Below are 22,875 nucleotides of genomic sequence, written 5' to 3' on the forward strand. Positions count from 1 at the left end.
CTTTACTTTACTCCTATAGGCGCCAAACTATCTTAAACAGTAAACTAGGTACATATGTCGGTGTCCATTATGACTCAGGCTACTAGTATGTTAATGATGAGTCACTAAAGGTACTGCACTGTCCAGGTGACTATCTGCTGTGTATATGTACTTAGAAACTTAACCAGTAAAGTTATAAAAACTTGAAGAAACTACGAGGCAAAAGAAAGTAGACGACTTGAGATAACGTGTCAATAACTTCTGCTACACACCGAGGCGATGCGCCCGGCAGGTTTGGAATAGATCTTTTTAACGACTCTGTTTTAAAAGTCAAATCGGCCTTCTACTTCCTTATTAGTTAAATAATTTGAACATAAATTAGCAATATTAAACTTTTACATTTCCATTCAGTATATTTGCTGGAATAGAGTTATACTTAAAGTTATTGATTCTGTCTTCAGTCAACATGGGTTCACGATAATTTTAATATTGCTAATGGAGAGCCGCTGTTTGTTGGGTGAGGCCCACCCATTTAATATTCCCATCACCATTGACCAGTCATAATTTCAGAAGTTTATTCTTGTTGGTATAATACGAGTAATATACCGTTGTTTTTTTCTGGGAATACCTTCATTTTAATAACAGTTATATCTGATGTAATTTTGGAATACTCCGATTGTTGACCTAACATGCATCGCCTCAGATTGTCTCGCGTGAACTCGTGTCGTAGTTCATTGACACAATAACTACGGATACTACAATCCAGGTCAGTTATGTAACGTAGGGACGTGTTTACAAACGTAACCCATTTCCGGATGATATTGATAAAAATAAAAATATCTGACCTATTGTGGAGTTAATGAAACACCGTGCCTAATATAATTAGATCACCGACACACCCACGGCGTGGTTCCGTCTGGTGAATGCGTGACGTCACGGACTTATTTCTGGAGACGCTGAAAACGCTACGTTACGGACGGGCCGTCGGCACTAGAGAACAGTGGATAGGTATGCAATCTCAGCTGACGAGATAAACATTACCTCGTAGTACCCATACCCACTAACCGGACAAAGATGAATCATACGGAAGTTTGAGTAATCGACGACTTAATCATAAAGTGAACAACACCGGATGAAACTGAACGGGATGTTAGCGAGAATAGCGAGAGTTGGTACTGTGGCTGAATTACTTCGCAAATTTTCGCTGGCCGCTTTCTCACGCGTCTTCAGATTTCTAAACGGTAAATTTTTTATAATGCCGACGATACAAATTACAGCAGAGTGATCCGAAGGCATTCGGGTGTACTCCCTAACTCCCTATCCTCTCCCACACATGCATAGGTGCGAGTACAGTACAGGCCACCCCAGCTGCACGGCGACGCGAGGGTCAAGGGCGCAGCGCTGCGCACGATCGATTCCCCTCCCCTTCTCCCTGGACGACTCCACAATGCGTCTGCTCGACTAGACATGCGTTCCTTTTTGATACAATCAAAGGTGCATCTTTATATGCTCTTCTTAGGGTAGCTTCTAGCCTAACATGGAGCCGATAAAGATAATGCAATCTAGTTAGGTATAGAATAGTGCAGTGGTTTAAGGTGCATTTCGTATGCTAATAACTGGATAACGATGTTCAGGTACGGGGCTGCCATTAGATTTTATTAAAAATTCGTCTGGGATTCTAGAGATCGATAGGTACTGCGTTGACACTGATTGCGGTAAACTCGGAGTAATTAACTATGGAGACGCCATGTCTAACATTTTCGGTACAAAATAGTCTGCCGTTTTTTGCGGGGGAGGGGCACATCAAATGTATAGGTACGTCATGTCAGATAAACGTCAGTCCATACATATGGTTGACATGTGGTTGACCATTGGCCGCCTATTTTCGACAGAGGGGAACGCCTGTTAATGGCGGCTCCATTGTTAATTACTCCGAGGCGGTAAATGATTTAAATCCCTCGTCAGTTGGTTTTACTTTTGTAATTTGGTAAATGTGGAATTATTTGCATGTAAATGTGATTTACATGTTCTATGTTATTTTTTCTGTTCATAAATTAACAACGGAAACAGGTTGATAAGTAAAAAAGGTCTATCAACAGTATCAACCCCCGCTGTCAGTCCTTTGTCAAAGCCCTTTTGTATTTTTATCACGCGTCCCGATCCCAAGTCCCAAACAGTTATTTTAGGATTTAGGGGCTGTTAGCGCCACCTGCAGTTGTGTAGTGGTTAAGATGTTTGTGCCATTTAAGCGGACAAGTCCGATACCATATGACTCAGTTTACAAACTCTCGTTTCGGATAAACATGGAGTTTTCGGTAATAGACACAAATCACCCACCTACGTTAACATGACCGAAATTGGACCAAAAGATCTATTAAATCCCGAGCTGTATTTTTGTGTTAGTCACAAATCAAACCACACCAAGGTTCTGCAAACACATGACTCGTTAACATCAATACTAATGAAATCATAAGACTGGAAACAATGGCAATACACGTCGATTGAAATTCTGTCCGTAACACCAAGTTTCCTTTACTCAGTCTGAATCATTGTGTATGTGAGAAAAATAATACCTACCAAATATAGTCATTTCGATCGACTGTTTCTACATTACCCCTAAAACATCAGCGACTGCAACTGCATGGAAACGGAAATGAGTCAAATGCGCTTCCAATATTTATTATCACTTGTATACCTAAACCTAGAAATATTATTTACTGTTATATCCTTATATCTAATCCGTTACTTAAACCCCTGTTGGAATGTTATCAGCTGCCACGTAATCGAATTTTAGGAAGTAATTAAACGTTGATAAAACATACTTATTCGATTCGATGACTAACAAAATAAATATCTCATTTCTGAGGAACTGCTGAATAAATACTAAGAAGCGTTAAATAATGACCAAGAAATGAAGTGTGAAAAGACTGTGGTACCATACCGAGGGTTACTCATCGCCGTAGTACGCATGCACCAGTGAGTCATCTAAACGACCAAGACAGTACCCGTATTTACTCTATATTTAAGTGTCTAATTTTAATACATTTCTCGTCCTCGTTCATAACGAAACTCTTGAAACCCAATAGGTAGTACTTTTAGTAGTATGTCAGCAGTCAGCAGATGAACCTGCAAAAGCAAGCAAATTGTTTTCTTCCTTACAATTTAATTTTGCTAGGTCAAGACTTAGCCTTGGTATGTAATGTATTTAAATTAGGTATGTACAGTCGCCATCATATATATCGGAGCGGCCAAGGTGTTCACAAATATCTGAGCACGCCGCACGCCTCTATTGTCAAGGTGTTAGAGTGCATGTTCAGATATTGTGAACACCTTGGCCGCTCCGATATATATGATGGCGACTGTACATTAAATTAGGTATTTAAGGTATTAAAAAAGCGGCCAAGTGCGAGTCGGACTCGCCCATGAAGGGTTCCATAGCAGCAAGTAACATAACAAAATTGCGGTTTACGATTTATGACGTATTAAAAAAAACTACTTACTAGATCTCGTTCAAACCAATTTTCGGTGAAAGTTTGCATAGTAATGTACATCATATACTTTTTTTTAGGTTTATCATACTCTTATTTTAGAAGTTACAGGGGGGGACGGGATACATTTTACCACTTTAGAAGTGTCTCTCGCGCAAACTATTCAGTTTAGAAGAAAATGATATTAGAAACCTCAATATCATTTTTGAAGACCTATCCATAGATACCCCACACGTATAGGTTTGATGAAAAAAAAAATGAGTTTCAGTTTGAAGTAGGTATATGGGAAACCCTAAAAATTTATTGTTTTTTTTTCTATTTTTATGTGAAAAATCTTAATGCGGTTCACAGAATACATACCAAGTTTCAACAGTACCTATAGTGCTTATAATTTCGGAAAAAAGTGGCTGTGACATACAGACAGACAGACATGACAAATCCATAAGGGTTCCGTTTTTTGCCATTTGGCTACGGAACCCTAAAAATATAACGTATTAGGTATTAAATTAAGACATTTGTTTACTAACAGGTGTTTACGATTACGATTTACGATTTTTACATAACATATGTAAGTACGTACTTATGAGGTAACTATTAAGCTTACATCATAACGGCAACATTTTACAAAAATGGGGCATTACCTCTACTTTAATTCGAAATTGCGAATCGGTTGTTCTTGTACCAGTTTAGGTATATTATTATTTCAAGACAGACCAATAAGTACAAGTAATTACAACCAGTAAGATCGGCACTATTGTCCACTAATATGTCCACTATGCTATAACTATTATCTATGACATTCAAAAGTTTTTAAAAGTTATTTAATTTAATTTATTCACTGTATGCCACTAGGCACGAAATAGTAACAAAAACATGAAAACGAAAGTTACGCAGGTACCCGTATTTTCTAATGAATTGATTAATATTTTTTAGTTACGGGACGTTACTCTTACTTAATTTTAATAAATATTTTACATAACGTTTCTCTTATAAATTCAAACCGGTAGTGGTACGGGTATTTTGATTTGTTTACTTAGTTAGTTAATTTCGATGTTTATGCATAGTGATTGATTGGACCACTAATAAATTATATAACAAGACTCCGTTCAAAATGTTAAAATACCTAAGATACCCTACGTAATGCCGAAAGCTTTGTAATAATGTATACAAATACTTACCTTGTTGTTGAGAATTAATCCTCAATGTTTTTCTAACGTATTTGTGATACATGTAACGTACTGTCCCTACGTGGCTACATAAAATAAAAGGTACAGTAAGTATAAATAGGAAAAGGTAATTCATTAACCGTAATATCACCCGTGATTAATGCAAGAATGCATTCACGTGATTACAATCTGCAGTACAGTGCCCATTCGCACAACGCTAATCACTGATAACGTGAAACTGCCTTGACCCCATACCCCATCATACGTCATAAATGCACATTAGCTAAACAAGGAATTTATAATGAAGCCGACTCATACTTTTTTAGCTTGCATTTTTCATATTTATAAAAATAGCAACATCGCAGTTTCGCAGTGTTACCACCATAAAAACGCTAGATCAATGTATTGAATGAATCGTAGAATCGGAGTACCCTAGACACACACACCAACAAGTCGAAGCTTAATTTGTTTGTGTGCGAGTTTTCTGTATTGCGACCGTTGCTTGCTGGAATGGGCCAATCACAACGCAGGATTTTCTCCATGCCCATATATGGTAAAGCAGTCTGTTGCGACGAGTGGGGAGGTCAGGCGAGTCCATATTTTATCGATGGTCTTGAAACATTTTATTGTTCCAATTACAAATTCAGAACAATTGACTGACATTTAACAGTCAAAATTGTCAGTGGACATATTTTGAAGGCCGTTTTATCCGCCATAGCGCCTTATTTCTACGGCTATTTGAATTTATTTAGCACCATACTGAGGTCCGTTGGGAAAGTCGATTATACCGCGGCGCCGGCGTAGTGAAGCAAATCGACCTCCACGAGCGCGCGACAGAAACCGGCCGGCATTTCTCACGGATCGGCGATTGCTGTAGTATTGTTCTCTGTACGCTGCTACTTTCCTGGTAAGTCATGATTATTTATTGCTTTTTGTGATCAATGACCCGAACTCTATAACTAATGATTTGTAATTTTGCTGTAAATAAATTAGTATATAGTGGTTAATCTGTTACTTACTCGAACCGAAAAATCGTCAGTTGTAGGGGTTAGGTCATGACAGTTTTATTCTAATTATAACTTGATTACAAAATCATTAATACGGTGAATGGGTAATCTGACGTAGGCATTTACGTTTATCTTGTACTAACGATGTTTTTCGTCTGCTCCGCCGTCTGATACGATTTGAATGAAATTTTTTGGAGCGATGCCAAGATTTCGAGACCGTTATTTATTTAGCTTAGTCAAAGATGCATCCAATTAGACTGTGTAGTGTGGACTTAGTAGGTAGAGAAGTGAACTATCCTTCGCGTACTCGCATGTATGCAATGTGTGTTCTGTTGGAAATCTTGTCGTTATCAAGAGGCGGTGGCGCTATCAGAGGGGCGCGGGGCTCGAGGCTCGACGCGCAGGCTCCGTGCAGCGCAACACCATATATGGTAACGAAACCTCACGTACCGTGCGATTGGCCGAGAGCCTGCGGCGCGGGGACGGGGCGCCCGATAACCACTTTCATTTATATACTCCGCGGGCCGCGCTCGACGACATTCCACGAAGTGAACTCGAGTTGAGGCGTTGTGCAGCATTACCGAGGCTGTGCAATCAAATTAATTTATTTTATTTATAATAGGATATTCAATTAAAAGTAAGTTGATGCAGCATCTAGTGTGTTTAGTGATGAGTGGTACATGGATCGAGTGTAGTGCGTGCGGTCAGTGACACGACGAAGGGCTAAGGGCGGATGCCGGTTGCGTTGCGGTAGGGCGTGGTCGAAGATCGTGACAGTGCTCTCGAATTAATTAAAAATAATCTCGCGATACAATTTGAAATTTTCGAAAGTATCGGCGGCACCCCCCGCGGCCATCTGCAAAAGGCGGTCAAGCCGCAGCCGCGTCAGCCGCCACGTTCGCGCCTCGCCTCTAGATCGAGCCTTATTTGGTTTCAGTTCGCTTTGCATCGCCCACTTGTGTCCCGATAAGGCTTCGTGTGCCTTCTGCCCACGGCTGCACTCATTATTTACTACCAGTCGAATAAAAAGTTGCCGCTTGTGAGTCGAATGAATGAACGATTCCTATTAGACTAGAAGCCAATTTTTTTAACTATAAAATTAACTTTAAAGTAAGGGCCTTATTTGTAATGCTTTAACGGTTATTCTCTTCTTTCCAGACTAAATCACAATGTGCGACGAGGAAGTTGCTGCGTTGGTAGTGGACAATGGGTCCGGCATGTGCAAGGCCGGGTTCGCCGGCGACGACGCGCCGCGCGCCGTGTTCCCCTCGATCGTGGGCAGGCCGCGCCACCAGGGCGTCATGGTCGGCATGGGACAGAAGGACTCGTACGTCGGCGACGAGGCCCAGAGCAAGAGAGGCATCCTCACCCTGAAATACCCCATCGAGCACGGCATCGTCACCAACTGGGACGATATGGAGAAGATCTGGCACCACACCTTCTACAATGAACTGCGTGTGGCGCCCGAGGAGCACCCCGTGCTGCTCACGGAGGCTCCCCTCAACCCCAAGGCCAACAGGTACGTGTTTCGCTCGCGCTATAGAGCGTTCGCCGCTAAGTTTTCTTGATTCTTGTTAGCTGATAATGCCCTCTGAACGCGTTGCTAACGAATCGTCGTTTTCTTTTCCAGAGAGAAGATGACCCAGATCATGTTCGAGACCTTCAACACACCCGCCATGTACGTCGCCATCCAGGCCGTGCTCTCGCTGTACGCGTCCGGTCGTACCACCGGTATCGTGCTGGACTCCGGCGACGGCGTCTCCCACACCGTGCCCATCTACGAGGGCTACGCGCTGCCCCACGCCATCCTGCGTTTGGACTTGGCCGGTCGCGATCTCACAGACTACCTGATGAAGATCCTCACAGAGCGCGGCTACTCCTTCACCACCACCGCCGAGCGAGAAATCGTGCGTGACATCAAGGAGAAGCTCTGCTACGTCGCCCTCGACTTCGAGCAGGAGATGGCCACCGCCGCCTCCAGCAGCTCGCTCGAGAAGTCGTACGAGCTTCCCGACGGTCAGGTGATCACCATCGGCAACGAGCGATTCCGTTGTCCCGAGGCTCTCTTCCAGCCCTCGTTCCTGGGTATGGAAGCTTGCGGCATCCACGAAACCACCTACAACTCGATCATGAAGTGCGACGTCGACATCCGTAAGGACCTGTACGCCAACACCGTGCTGTCCGGCGGCACCACCATGTACCCCGGCATCGCCGACCGCATGCAGAAGGAGATCACGGCATTGGCTCCTTCCACGATGAAGATCAAGATCATCGCGCCCCCAGAGAGGAAGTACTCCGTATGGATCGGTGGATCTATCCTCGCCTCCCTCTCGACCTTCCAGCAGATGTGGATCTCGAAACAGGAATACGATGAGTCCGGCCCCTCGATCGTGCACAGGAAGTGCTTCTAAGCGGCTCTGGTGGCCGGCTCGAGGCCGGCTGCTGAGCTCGGGCTTGTAATCACCGTTAATTTAATTGTACGTAAGATATTATTGTAATTAAATCGTAATAGTGACGGCAACCGGCGCGCGGCGCCGCGGAGCGCCTCCGCCGCCGGCCTCGGTACTGCACTCGCCAAAGGATCTTTTGTAATATCATGAATGAATCTCATGAATGTATGTGCTGAAACGGATAAGACTACTTTCTTACTAGGTCATTTATAAATTATAAAAAATAATGAAAAATACACGAAAAAAATTTGAAAAATTAAAACTTGACTTTCACTTTCCCTCTTTGTAATTAGGAGTCGTAAACCGCGCGATTCCTCTTGGTCTGCGAGAGCAATGGCCGACATTGACCCGTGTACAGAAATAGACGAACTTGGCTGCGCGCATCTCAAGGAAATCTGTCTAGCCAGCCCGCATCAAATACGGTAGCATTTTGATTCATAATTAAGAAGGGCGGTTACTAGCGTACGCCAATAGAACAAATCGACGGGTGACAAGCAAAAGTCACTAAGTACTATCAAAAAATTAAAGTAACAATGCACTTTATTACACTTAACACGGTTTATTGCAATAATTTCAATGCTGTTAGTGACTTGCTTGTCATCCGACGAAATGTAGGGAAAAGTAACGCGCATGTATATAAACGAAAGCTATATCTACTTATACATGTTACTTTTGTTCCGTATCCGAAGGGTACTTATAGACCAGCGGTGGAACAAAAATGGGTTTTGATAACATTAAAGTTTTTTCTTTTTTGATATGTTATTGTAAGCATGTTAAATAACATTCATGTAAAAAGTTAGAAAATTTTAGGTGGAGCGTTCGGCCATATTTAAATATTTCAATTTTTGCTAAATAACTATGTAAATATAAAATTAAAGTTACAAAAAATTTTAACATATTCAATAACACTTTAATTTAGTCACAATATTCGGTTTTTAGAAATCTGGAACAGCTGCTTTCTGGTGAACGTAAAAACACGAATTATTATGTAAATACAGAATTAGAGTAGCTGATATTGCAAAATTACGATATTACCTATCAACTTAGTATACATGTAAAAAGTTAGAAATGTAGACAATGTGCTTGTCTAGATATTGATTTCTGGTTATGCAGTATAGCCAATATTGAATTAAAGTTTGTAGAGTTAATATTACACGGTCATAATAAAGATCTTACTTCTCACACAAAAGATTAGAAATATAAAATCACGGCGACACTAAATACTGATACGTAAGTATGCATTCCGAGCTTATATTAAGTTACATTTCAAACGCGCGGCGTTTTCGCGCGCCGCGCTGTGCGCCGGGGCAGGAGGCAGCGATCGACGGTCGCGGGCTAGCGGTTAGCGCGGTGACCTTAAAAATACGCAAAGCGTTTATAAAATTATTATCAATGGTAAATAGTTATTTTACGCAGTACACTAATGGAAACTTACCTTCCCTTATTTATTTCTATATGTACTAGGGATTGCCCGCGGTTTCGTTTACGTAGAATTCGTTATCGTGTTAAGTATCTAGACACGCGGCAGCGTGTCAAGCCAAGTTCAAGCAAAGGAACTGGCTAGCCAGCGCCGAGTGTAATATTACACGAACCACTTGGTTCCACTTTTGACCCTTCTATAACTCAAAACATCTTTGACGTAAACACATAAAACTACGTGTGTTTAATTATATCCATAAGGATATCTAGAAGCCCAAATTTCATGAAGCTAGCTCAAACGGTTATAAAGGTATGAAGGTCAAAAAGTCGTAAATTTTAAGACTGACTTATGACTTATAGTACCTAAACCTAACCTACTTCCAGATGACCTAGAAGGATGAAATTTGGAATCCAGCTTGGTTATTGTGTGTAACCGTAGGAAAAAATCTAAAAATAAAATAAAGTTAGAAAATAGGGGGGGTCCCCATACAAAAAAACCACTTTTTATTGGGACTGACATATAAGTACCTAAACCTAACCTACTTCCAGATGACCTAGAAGGATGAAATTTGGAATCCAGCTCGGTTATTGTGTGTAACCGTAGGAAAAAATCTAAAAATAAAATAAAGTTTAAAAATAGGGGGGGTCCCCATACAAAAATCCATTTTTTATTGGGACTGATATAAGTACCTAAACCTAACCTACTTCCAGATGACCTAGAAGGATGAAATTTGGAATCCAGCTCGGTTATTGTGTGTAACCGTAGGAAAAAATCTAAAAATAAAATAAAGTTTAAAAATAGGGGGGGTCCCCATACAAAAATCCATTTTTTATTGGGACTGATATAAGTACCTAAACCTAACCTACTTCCAGATGACCTAGAAGGATGAAATTTGGAATCCAGCTCGGTTATTGTGTGTAACCGTAGGAAAAAATCTAAAAATAAAATAAAGTTTAAAAATAGGGGGGGTCCCCATACAAAAATCCATTTTTTATTGGGACTGATATAAGTACCTAAACCTAACCTACTTCCAGATGACCTAGAAGGATGAAATTTGGAATCCAGCTCGGTTATTGTGTGTAAGCGTAGGAAAAAATCTAAAAATAAAAAAAAGTTAAAAAATAGGGGTCCCCATACAAAAAATATTTTTTTATTGTAGCGTTGGAACCGTTACAAGCAGATATTTGAAACTACCCCAATATATGTATTATTATATTTGCTATATTAAAATAAAGTTTAGTCAAAAAATAAGTGGTGCCCCATACAAAAAACTTTTAATACGCTCTAAACAACCGGCCAACGGTGTGTCGTCGGCGGCGCGCGGTACCACATAATTATACAAAGAACAGAAGTAAAAACCATACAGCGGAAACACAAGAAAAAACATTAAATCTCAATACCTGCCTAGTTTTCTTTACAAAAAGTATTGATATCCCACCAAAAACATAAATGTAAAAAAGGAGAGCCAAGTTCAATACAAAAATTATGCTTGGCTGTGGGGCTCGCCGCAAAAAATATGGAGATCTAAATGACTGCCACTGCCAAGTTCTATGCAAAATCCAAATATGTATTTATAGGAACAAAATAACATTATAAACAAGTATTAAACTCTATTTCTTTGCTTTATTGGATACCTATAACAATTGCTGTTATTTAAAAAAATGTGAGATCTTAAAGTAGGTTAGATTTGGCTTGGCCAGTTTTCATTATATCAATCATTTTATTTATATTGTAATTCTGATAAAACCTGGCCAAGCCAAATCTAACCTACTTTAAGATCTCACATTTTTTTAAATAACAGCAATTGTTATAGGTATCCAATAAAGCAAAGAAATAGAGTTTAATACTTGTTTATAATGTTATTTTGTTCCTATAAATACATATTTGGATTTTGCATAGAACTTGGCAGTGGCAGTCATTTAGATCTCCATATTTTTTGCGGCGAGCCCCACAGCCAAGCATAATTTTTGTATTGAACTTGGCTCTCCTTTTTTACATTTATGTTTTTGGTGGGATAAAAATAATAGATACATTTGAATCAGAATCAGAATCAGAATTATTTTATTTGCTAGAATACTTAAAACAACATGTAGTACAGGATGTTAAGGATGAAAATTATTTTAGGTGCATTGTCATACAGATAACTACCCTTGTTAAAGTATTCTTCAAATTCAATACACAGGTGTCATTTCAATATAATTTTGCGTAATTTGGCGCTTTTAGGTTATAAATGACTAGCGACATATATTTTTTAAGAGCGATCATCTCCGATAATATTTACTTTATCATAAAATCAATTTCAAACTAACGTTATTCAATATTTATCATTTTAAAGTCAATATTACCAACCAACTGATCCAATTTACCTACGGAAACAACTCAAAATTTGCATCAAATTAAATGCCACTTTTCTTATCCGTTTCGAACAATCAAGAGGGCCTTTACGAGCTGATGTGATGAAAATTTTATTTAACCTTCGTCCCTCGAAACCTTCACTACGCTCAAGGTTCAATTTTACGAACCACTCGCTACGCTCGTGCTTCAATTTTAGAATGTTTGAATTTGTGAATGCATGTACTTCCTGCCTCGCACAGCCAAACTGTGGAATGAACTGTCCGATACGACCTTCAAACCTTAAAAGACCCCCATCTTAAAGGTCGGCAATGCGCTTGCAACCCTTCTGGTGTTGCGGGTGTCCATGGGCGGCGGTAATCGCTAACCACCAGGTGATCCGTCTGCTCGTTTGCCTCCTATTTAATAAAAAAAAATGTTTCGCTTGTTTGGGTATCAATATTAGCACGAGCGGTTAATCAACAACTTTTCCCCTTGTAGAACAAATAAGGTAGGTGAAGTGCAGGCATATGAGGCCCGGCGGGTAACAAGGCCCAGCATTCAAAAATAACAGTTGCTCCCTATTATTCCCAATTATTCTGAATTTGTACTTGTTGCTAAGAAGGCCCACTGTCAGTGCAGGTAAAAAGGTCCAGTTCCGGGCCTTATTGAACGTATGAGATGAAATATTAGATTAAAATATTTTAAGATAATTTTGAATATTTTTAATCTCTTATTAATAAGGTCGATTTGAAGAAACTTCTATAAAATTATGACTTATAAGTAACACTTGCACTGCGTGGGCTGACAAAATTGCTACAGACTTTTCTTGGTCTAACTCTAATAATTTATCACTTGCTTTATTGACCTAAAGACGTTTATAGAATCAAAAAGTCTAATAACATTGAGGCACTTATACTTTTTAAAGGCAGTAACTATTTACAAGTGACTTTTTTTGTTAATACATAGGTAGGTATTTACGATAGAAGTTCGAAAAATAGATATTTTGCAACGAGTGACAAATTTTAGCACACGGCCAAAGGGAGTGTTTTAATGTGCTTATTATAGCACCGGTGTCGTAATATAGCACCAGATGTACTGTCAAAATTATGTTAAAAGATAATACTTATTTGTTACGAATAAATATTTATACTGTAAAAAATTATCCCACCAAACACATTTTCATGTAAATTGTTGCTAAGACGAAACCATAAGACTCGCACTGTCAAAAAGTTGTCAGATCTCTTGTCGAGCCAAGCTTCAAACTCTACAAGCCCTAACTTCACTAACTCTACACCTTAGTCAAAATATGTGGCTTGGCTGTTTCGCTACCGCCACATGGGCATAAGGTGAAAAATTTATTAAATTCATTATTTTTAGGGTTCCGTACCTCAAAAGGAAAAATACTGAACCCTTATAGGATCACTCGTGTGTCTGGCTGTCCGTCTGTCACAGCCTATTTGCTCCGTAACTACTGCACCAAAAAGTCGAAATTTGGTATACACATGTAAGTCTATAACCCAAGAACATACATGTAAAGTAAATAATAGAAATTCAAATAAAGGGGTCACTTTTGAGATGAATGATAAATAGAAGAAAAAAACACTATATCTTGTTATATATCAAATTAAGGGGCTCATTGTGAGAACCTCAGATATATTTTTTCATAATTTTAAAATAAATAGTTTAGAAGTTATTTAAGAAAATACGCAAAAACTGACCATTCCCCCCCCCCCCCCCTTATCTCCGAAACTACTGGGTCTAAAATTATGAAAAAAATACACATATTAGCTCTTTTCCTATAGATGCCAGAAAAACCTATTAGAAATGTGCAGTCAAGCGTGAGTCGGACTTAAGTACCTAGTTTTCCGATCCCTACGGGTTTTTTAAAGACATTTTACTCACTTTTCTCTAAAAAAACTATATATTGTTAAACTTGTGTAATGTACGGAACCCTTGGAACGCGAGTCCGACTCGCATTTGGGCGGTTTTTGTATTATACTTACAGTAGTTCTTGTAGAAACGAAACGGCCAAGCCACATACTTTTGGTGTAGAGCTAGTAAAGTTAGAGGGCTTGTAGAGTTAGAAGCTTGGCAAGAGATCTGATAACTTTTTGACAGTGCGAGCCTTATGGTTTCGTTTGGGCAACATTTTACATCAAAATGTTTTTGGTGGGATTTCACTTCTTTTTGTAAGTTGCTTATGACAATCTTCCATGCCCTAATTTAAAGGGTTGGGGGTGACTTACTATTAAAAATCCTGAAATAAGTATCTGGGGGCATCTGTTACACAATGTACTTCTTACTGATTCCCCATATAAACCCTTCACCCCGTAAGGGTAAACTTTGGAGTTGAAATCTGCCTTCACCCCGTAAGGGTAAACTTTGAGGTTGAAATCTATTCTATATCCTTCCCCATAACAATACCTATCTACATACCAAATTTCAACTAAATCGGTTCAGCGATTATTGATTCCCCATACAAAATTAAAACCCCTCTTCATCCCCTTAGGGATAAATTTTTTTTGAATTTATTTGTTGTTTGTGTACTAAAACTATCTTACATACCAAATTTCAGCTTCTTAGAGGACTTCAGGAAGTACCCGGTATTGATGATCATCAAGTGAGTGAGTCAGTGACGAAATCGATGTTTTTAGATATGAATAAAATCTAAAGTATAAGAGCTATGCAATTGATATGCTTAATAAGTCCGAGAACTTTGTTTATCTGGTATAATCCAACCCCAAGTTATGAGGGTTCCAAAAAACGACGAAGCGCTTCGAGAAAAGGTAGATAGTGCCTTTGCGCTTTGCTCGTCTTGGCAGGGGCACTGCCGTGCCCCCAGATGTTAAAAGATGATACTACTGTAACTAATAAAGATTTATGTTTAGTTACCTACTATTTTCGCGTAAACTAGACAGTTTTTATATCTTTAGTTATTAAGGCCCAAAATAATTATTTTCACTTATTATAAATAAATCCTCCTGTTATGAAGTATCAAATATTGTTATTTGTATATGTATAGCTCTTAAGTTAAAAACAATAAAATCTGTTATTACCTACTGTCGAAATGATTATTTTTTGCGGGATTAAGTAATACACTGCTAGTGTTCAATAAGGCCCATAATAGGACTTTTAAGGTATATTTTCCAAGAGTATCGTAATATTTTTATAACTATTTTGGTATAATGAAGAAACTTAAATAAATGAGAAACCTATTTGAGTGAGTTTTTCATACTTCATATCCTGTTTATAAAAAAAAAACATTTTAATTTAAGGTGGGCTGTATATAGGCATATACGGCCCACACGGAATATAGAATAAGGTAAGTGGCCTCACTTACTTTACCTTACTTTACCGTGTAATATTGAGCAGTTGGTTTATAATATACATACATATTATGATATTGACCTTGAATAGGACAGGACATGACAATAGGAACCAGAAATAGGTATAGTTGGTCAAACCATTTGTCAGTAAATAGAAACAAAAAAACTATATTCATCCTTTTCTTTTGGGTGCTAGTACTAGTGTAAGTCAAAGATAGTATGATGATTCTCTCTGTCTATGTTTGAAATGAGACATTCCTTTGACAAACTATGTATAGTAAAAAATAGTTGTGAATATCTTGTACATTTTTATTACAATATTAGTCAAGATAATGAAATATAGCTGGTCAAGCAAATCTTGTCACAAAAAAAAGGCGCGAAACACAAATTTTCTATGGGACGATATCCCTTCGCGCCTACATTTTTCAAATTTGCCGCCTCTTTCTACTGCCAAGATCTGATTGACCAGCTGTAGGTATTTATACGTAATAAGATATTTTAATTTCACGTAATGTCTGCATCTAATTTATATATGTGCACGGTAAACAAACAAATGAATGATAAGAAAAGACAGACAGTGTTACTGAGCGGGAGGTGGGGCGAGGGGCGAAGTATAGGTAGGCTATGATAGGCTCTCGAGCGCCGCGCCGGCGACCGACGGACCAGCGCGGCGTATGTATGAATTTCGCGCCTTTTTAACTAGATTTTACTATTACAATGCAAGCTACACGCAGAAATTTCTTACTTTCCATAATATGGCTGCGTATATTATTTTATAGTAATAGACTTATTTTTACAGACTCTAATTCAATATTAGATCTTATAGGACAAAAAACGCATATTAATTCTAGAGCATATATCTTATTCTTCTAGCTTTTTAGCGTGCCTATTAACTTAAAAAATGAGATATGTTGTTGTGGATTTATTAAACTTTAATTCAATATCGACAAAATAATAAGCTAATTAGTAGTTTGACAAAGAAGCACGTAACCCTTTGACCGCCGTTGTCCGGTATAGAAGACAACGATAGAACGATACGCTGGCGCCGTCGTCTTGTATACAAGACACAAATTCAACCACTGAGTTAATGTGAAAATAATAACAATTGCAATTTCATTTACACTCGTGTTCATATTTAAGGTCTTTGTTTTTTCATTTATTTGCATTTTAAGCCGCTATATAAATCCCTTCTTTTATAATAAGGCATTTAAAAAAATTGCTCCAATTTTCAACATTTTTCATGTTCCTCGTCGCCGTTGTCTTGTATAAAAGACAGCTAGGGATGGGAATGTTAACTCGATATGGGAATTTTTAAAGTAAATATAAAGTCAGAAATATGTTTTTATCTAAGTATTTGAACACTTGTTAATCGCCAATTTTTTTCAACGAATAGTAGGTATAACTACTTACTAGAATACGTAGAACGAGAGTCAGACAGGCATAACTATATTTAAAGTTCAGGCAGCTTCTTTAGTTCTATAAACTAGAGTCAGACAAGTAAATTTGCCCTTGTAGATTGTGGACTATTTAATTGCAGAAGAGATAAATAAAAAAAATAATTGATGTTATTTTATAGCTTAGTGGGAAGGGATACACCGCAGCGACCGCTTCGCACAAGAGTGGTACAGGGACATACCTGTTTATCAGACTTTAGTTTTTTGTTATAACATTGAAGTTAATGTGTATTTTTTTTTATAACAAGTCGTTGAACGTTTTTTTGATTAGAGTTTACCTATATTAATGTAAACCAAACTGAAATTATAATGATAGATTCTAATTCCGGAATAATTCAATTCAATTTCAATTATTTATTTAATTCAAGATAACAGAGATCCCATTGTGTTAGTATTACATATAATAAGGCTTAAAAACTATATTAATACTTAAAAGTTATAATATCTTCACTCATTAAAAATTCAACCCACGTGTAATTTTCACTAAAACAGTTCCGGTATATTGACTTTATCGACACATGATGCGCAGCTTTAACGTTACGCCAATAAAGTTTACGTACCGACAAGCGCTTACGCCGTTGACCTAGAGACTATTATTACTTGATCCGCGCGGAAACAGTCCTTGTCGATCTGCACTGCGGGCAGTCCATGCGCGCCGTTGTCTTGTATAAAAGACTTTTCGTACAGCCTAGTGCGGCGATATCACGTCTTGAATCGACATTGTTTAGTGGTTGTTTTTTATGTTAAATCCCTATATTTTAAACATTTTCGGGTGTAAAACATATGTTTAATTTTGGCAATTTGGAATTAAATTAAAACAGGATATGAACAAAGCTAAATTAAAAAGATTTTTACCATAAATTGTAAATATCGATATCACTATTTGCAATCCCTAAACTTTTTATTAGTTGTTTACTTAAAATTTGCTCTGGCGTGTGAGTGAACGTCTTTGCGGACTAGGTCCGGCGGCCAAAAGGTTAAATTTCTAATAATTTTACATTATAAAGCGTCATACATATTATAAACAATGGAACTTAAACATTGCACTTTAATTCAATATTAAAAAATCATTACTAAAAATATATAAATACCTCATTTATATCTAACGCTCGTTCTAACTTTTCATCACATATTGCAAATATGCTTAAAAATATGTCCCATATCAGGTAAGTATCACTTTTTCAACTTTAGAATTATCAAAACTTATAGTGCAAAAATCCGGTCCCACTATTGGGCTATTAAGCCTATCGGCTCGATTCGGGAAATGAATTAGATACTCACTAGATATGAAATAGTAAAGATATGTGACGTTCCACTGAAAAGGTACCTTATGGCGGTTGGTGCCGCGATTCGAGAAATGAATTAGAGATTCACTAAATATGAAATAGTGAAGATATGTGACGTTCCACGAAAAGGGTACCTAATGGCGACCGGCGCTTACGTCGCATAGCGCCGCAATAATATTAGAGCGGCGTTAATAATAGCGTAAAGGCCAACCGCCATAAGGTACCTTTACCAGTGGGACGTCACATCTTTACTATATCGTATCTAGTTAATCTCTAATTCATTTCCCGAATCGCGCCGTGATCTGGAGAAATATCTCTACGCGCGCGGCAGTGTGTCAACTCAAGTTCGAAAAGAACTGGCGATGCTCCAAAAACTTAATTTCTACACTTCATTTGTTTTCTTCACCAACGCACTTCTCTTGCGGTGGTGGTCAACCCATCCTTATATCCATAATTTAAAATAAGTATGTTATTTAATAAAGGGGTAGTACTTTTATTTTATTCTGTGTAAAGTTGACATAATAAAACATACCCATATCATATTTCGATAAAACTTTATTCCGAACATCACAAATATTTCCACGTAATTATTATAGGATTTATTAAAAACATTGTTATTATCAAAAAGAATAAATAGAGTGGACTCAGGAGAAATAGTTAATAAGCTGTAAATTATTCTCAGGAAACTGGTGTCGAGATACATGTGCAGGAAAACATTTTTATAATTAATTATAATATATAAATAGCTGCTGATCTCATACTATTCGTTTTATTCAACATTTATTACCTTATAGTCAACATTCGATATTTCATTTGTGTGCAACGTTAGACCGATTTCTGTATTATAACACAAGTTATTCTAAATCAAACATCATTATGAACACAATCTTGTACGGTCCTCTGCAGATATAATTATACTTACGGACGAAGTACGGACATGATTTATATATTTTATAGTAACAGGATCTTATTCTGTCTTGGAATCAAATTATGAAGTGTAAGTAAACGGCCTCAGTAGGTTAGTTTACAATACTCTCAGTGCCGGATTTAGACATTTGCCGCCCGTAGGCTATGCCGATTTTGCCGCCCCTATCCACCTCGCTTACCTATAGCTTTTTAAATACTTTCCAATCAGAGTAGGCGTTTAATTTAATAGTACAACGCACCATAGTCATATTAAATGCATATAAGGTGATGTCACTATTCTAGATACAGATTTATATGAGCCGTTTTTGTTAGCCAATGACGATGCGACCTAGTTATATTTGCCTGATCTGATCGGCAACCGGTGGGTACCGCTGGGTTTTGGCCATTGAGAATCAAGGTGAGGCATTGGCAGTCAGGCTGGATAATAGCTAAGGAGATTGGTCGGGTCTGGCATCGAGTGCTCGAGGGACTATGCTATACAAATGGCTTATATTGATGGGCCACAAATAATGTTCCTAAATAAAAACGCGAGCGTAGCGAGCGCGAAATTTTTTCTGTAGAAATAGCGCAATTTGACAGAAAGTGGTACACATTTAAGTGTTACTGTCAGTCCTCACTTATGGTGCTCAGACTTGGTCTTTGACGGAAGCTCAGAAGTCCAAACTCGGGGTTTGACAAAGAGCTTTGGAGCGCAGCATATTAATTGTGAAACTAAGGGATCGCATCCGGAACACCATGCTGCGCTCTAAAACTCAGATAATAGATGTAGCTCGAAAAGCGGCCAAGCTAAAGTGGGACTGGGCTGGTTATGTCTGCCACAAGCCGAACAACTTGTGGGCCAAGTTAACCACAAAGTGGGTTGCCCCACGAGTCAAACCGGGGAACCGGTAGACCCCGTCGGCGATGGCGGGATAACTTGGACTCCTTTTTGAGAGACTGGCCAGATGTAGCTCAAAACCGAAACGAGTGGAAGAAGAGGGGGGAGACCTTTGCCTAGCTTTATTTAAAAACGCGAGCGTAGCGAGCGCGAAATTTTTTCGGTAGAAATAGCGTAATTTGATCTATCAAACATGGTATATTTTTAGGATTCCAAGCTTCAAAACGGAATAGGATCACTTTGTTGTCCGTCCGGCCGTTTATCTGTTTCAATATAAAGGGTCTTGACATGACAGAGGGCGGCAAAATCGACAAATAAAGCCTGTTATTTAAATTTTACAAATAAATAGGGGAGCGGAAAAATTCTGGCCAACCCTATCTGTACAGCAAATAAAATATTTTTTGACCCAAATTTGCCGCCCCCTAAAATCTGCCGCCCTAGGCTTCAGCCTACTCAGCCTAGTGGTAAATCCGGCACTGAATACTCTACTGTCTAATTAATATGTTGATATCACCAAGTATATTCTATGTAATATTGTCAATAGTTTTCAATTCTGTATGCGCTTGGTTAACAATTATTTTAGGACGTTCAGTTCGATTGATTTCACTCTATTTTTACGCAGGTATTGTAGATGGATAAACAATAGTAAGGCACTTGATGAGCTTACAAAGTAAATATGTAAGTACCTACAGGATTACAATGGTGTTAGTGGATATTACAATTTCTTTGTTTTGCCATTTACTTCATATTTACAACAATAACACATCTCCCGTTCACAAGCACCCAATAATAAAAGGTCAATTTAGAAACGATTCAATATTTGGTATGAAGATTGCACTAATGGTTTATGTTAGGACATTTAGGATTTGTTGAAATTATGGTAACAGTCACGTTAGTATTACATACTAACGTGACTGTTACCATAATTTCAACTGTGCTGGTATATTTGTCAGTGTTTATTAGATATTTTAATAGTTCAGGTCACGAAGGGCCAGAGCCGAGGTCACATTTTTGTCTGCAGTTAAAGAAAATACATCACTATTTGTGCCATTTTCAACCAAAAGGGTACTTATTGTAGGTTGTTAATAAAGCCAGGCGTGGCTCACTCCGCGATTTCGTCGCTTTGCTACAGGTAGCTAAAAGTACATCCGTTCGGCCCCAATTTTGGGGTTTGCCATAAGCCGCGCGTGGGGCTGTCGCCACCTAACGGCCATATCTATGCTGATCGTGACAGACGCGTTTTGTTAGAATGAGTCTTCTGTACCTAGTACTATTATTTATTCTGTGATAAGGCGCTATTTCCATATATGTAGCTTCAATTTTAAATCAACTTTATCGACAACCGACAATGAGGCACCCTTTTAGTTGAAAACGTCACATTCGTATGAAGTACAGGTGCCCACGTAATCTGTCCGTAAATATGAATATTATTAGGAAATGATCAACTTCAGATGCAATAACATACATAAATATTTGCAAGCAACTTGTTTTTAACTAGATGACGAACACCCATAAAACGATATATATATCAATATGTTAATGCGATATGCTAACTTACAGCTACTTTCGAGAACAACCTTATATAAATAATTTGAGTTTCAAATTAGACATGATTGATTTCGTTATACTACATCTTAGTTTGAGATGAATTGCTAGAATTTACATAGGATTTCTGTGGAGAAAATGATGTAAAGTATTAGATTGATAAGATTTAGATAAGATAAGCTTTAATTTATAACAGTAGATGGTGCTTGACAATATTTCGAAGTCTAGACATCTAGTGCATTATTTTGAGGACTGTATAAACGAACAAAATATATTTATAATGTAGATGATTGAATTGACACATTTTAGATAATAGAAGTAAGCATTTATAAGTCTAGACCAAATTAAAAATTCAGTACCTATTCTAGCGCTAATTTAGACAATTTTGAGACACAATTTTATTGAACATCAAACATTAACCCTAAGGCATAAAATATATTAAAAACTAACCGGACTAGCTCCTTCAATAACCTATATCATTAAGCCTAATCACTTAAAACCATACAAATTACAGTAAAATCTTTTATCAATAACTTAAAACACAATTAAAAATAAAAACCTTATCAATAAACATACAAATTCAGAACTAAGCGTATAAAACGGCATTGTGCGGTATTCCTAATTGTAAAAACGAGATTTTTTTTATAATACATAGTCACTGGTTCACATAATACTAAGCACATAATTTTAAGTCACAATAGTTAACAATCATACTTTGTACTTTGGACCTTATAATTCTTAGGGCGCAATTACACGGATATATTACCAGACTACGTCTATTCACTAGTCATATTCGTACAGTTTTCACTTATAGTTTTCTTGACAATCAAAAAACCTAACATGTTGTCTAAGTGCAAGTTTTAGGCGTACATTAAAATAAAATAGAGAAATACAGTGAAACTGATTCACATCAATGGAGAACTTATAAGCAATGGTCACCCATTGCTAAGAGTTATAAGTTCTCCTTTAATGACTCAACAATATGGTCATTTCGCCTTGTGTGTTGGTAAAGCTATTTTAGCACACATAACCATGTAGTTTTCATCTGTTAAATTTCATTGTCGTTTTCCGATGATGATTTAAACAATTTGGCTATGTTTCAACCAAAACTTACACTGACGACAACCTATCAATTACACTTCCACTCTATGTAACATATTCATTGATCCATTGACGCCTGTAATGTTGGTCTTGATATCACTCATCCTACACACATTGTTTTCACCAACTCAGACACAACACGTAATTCAAAGTCGGTCAGTTTGTACACTTGCGCTCGCTCCCCCAGAGTGAGAGCAATCGCTACGTCTCACTCTCGCGGATGCTGTCCTCCGTAGCCTTGCGGATGTCGGACAGGGGGTTCCCGTGGACTCTGAACCTGAAGAAATAAACATTGAATTATTGAAAGTGACATCACTTGCTTTCTGTGAAGGAAAACATTTGCAAGGTCTGTATAAATATAGCCGCGTCGAAATTCAAAGGTGTATTTTGCCCTACTAAGAGTACTAAGCCAACTAGCGCTATCTCAAAAGAAAATTTATTGCTAGTGTTCGTTTTTTTAGCATTAGAAAGAACTTCAAAGAAGGTAAGCGATCTCGACATGTCTTTTAAATGAA

The 22,875-nt window shown here is 37.9% G+C and overlaps 2 protein-coding genes and 1 long non-coding RNA gene across 3 annotated transcripts in view; 1 reads left to right on the plus strand and 2 right to left on the minus strand.

The window, feature by feature from the left end:
* Positions 1-6,125: 6,125 nt before the first annotated feature.
* On the plus strand, positions 6,126-8,352 carry LOC134667118 (actin-5C). Its single transcript, XM_063524400.1, has 3 exons — positions 6,126-6,277; positions 6,799-7,159; positions 7,271-8,352. The coding sequence occupies exons 2-3, from the start codon at positions 6,810-6,812 to the stop codon at positions 8,049-8,051; spliced, it is 1,131 nt and encodes a 376-aa protein (XP_063380470.1). The 5' UTR covers positions 6,126-6,277; positions 6,799-6,809; the 3' UTR covers positions 8,052-8,352.
* A 10,095-nt stretch (positions 8,353-18,447) lies between these two features.
* Positions 18,448-20,615, minus strand: LOC134667590 (uncharacterized). The gene is made up of 2 exons (XR_010098659.1): positions 20,199-20,615; positions 18,448-18,944 (listed from the first exon to the last, which is right to left on the minus strand). It is a non-coding gene; the product is annotated as an uncharacterized LOC134667590 (long non-coding RNA).
* A 37-nt stretch (positions 20,616-20,652) lies between these two features.
* Positions 20,653-22,875, minus strand: part of LOC134667120 (klaroid protein-like) — a 49,679-nt gene continuing 47,456 nt past the window's right edge. The window contains exon 13 of the mRNA XM_063524403.1: positions 20,653-22,637. Within this exon, the coding sequence (XP_063380473.1) occupies positions 22,562-22,637 (76 nt within the window). The 3' untranslated portion in view covers positions 20,653-22,561. The remainder of the gene's footprint in view (positions 22,638-22,875) is intronic.

Source organism: Cydia fagiglandana, chromosome 9 (genome assembly GCF_963556715.1).
Source record: "Cydia fagiglandana chromosome 9, ilCydFagi1.1, whole genome shotgun sequence".
NCBI classification, from domain to species: Eukaryota; Metazoa; Arthropoda; class Insecta; order Lepidoptera; family Tortricidae; genus Cydia; species Cydia fagiglandana.

Coding starts and splice junctions, on each gene's coding strand:
- LOC134667118 (XM_063524400.1), top strand. CDS start 6,810: ATGTGCGACGAGGAAGTTGCTGCGTTGGTAGTGGACAATGGGTCCGGC. Junction 7,160..7,270: donor CTCAACCCCAAGGCCAACAG/GTACGTGTTTCG, acceptor TTTCTTTTCCAG/AGAGAAGATGACCCAGATCA.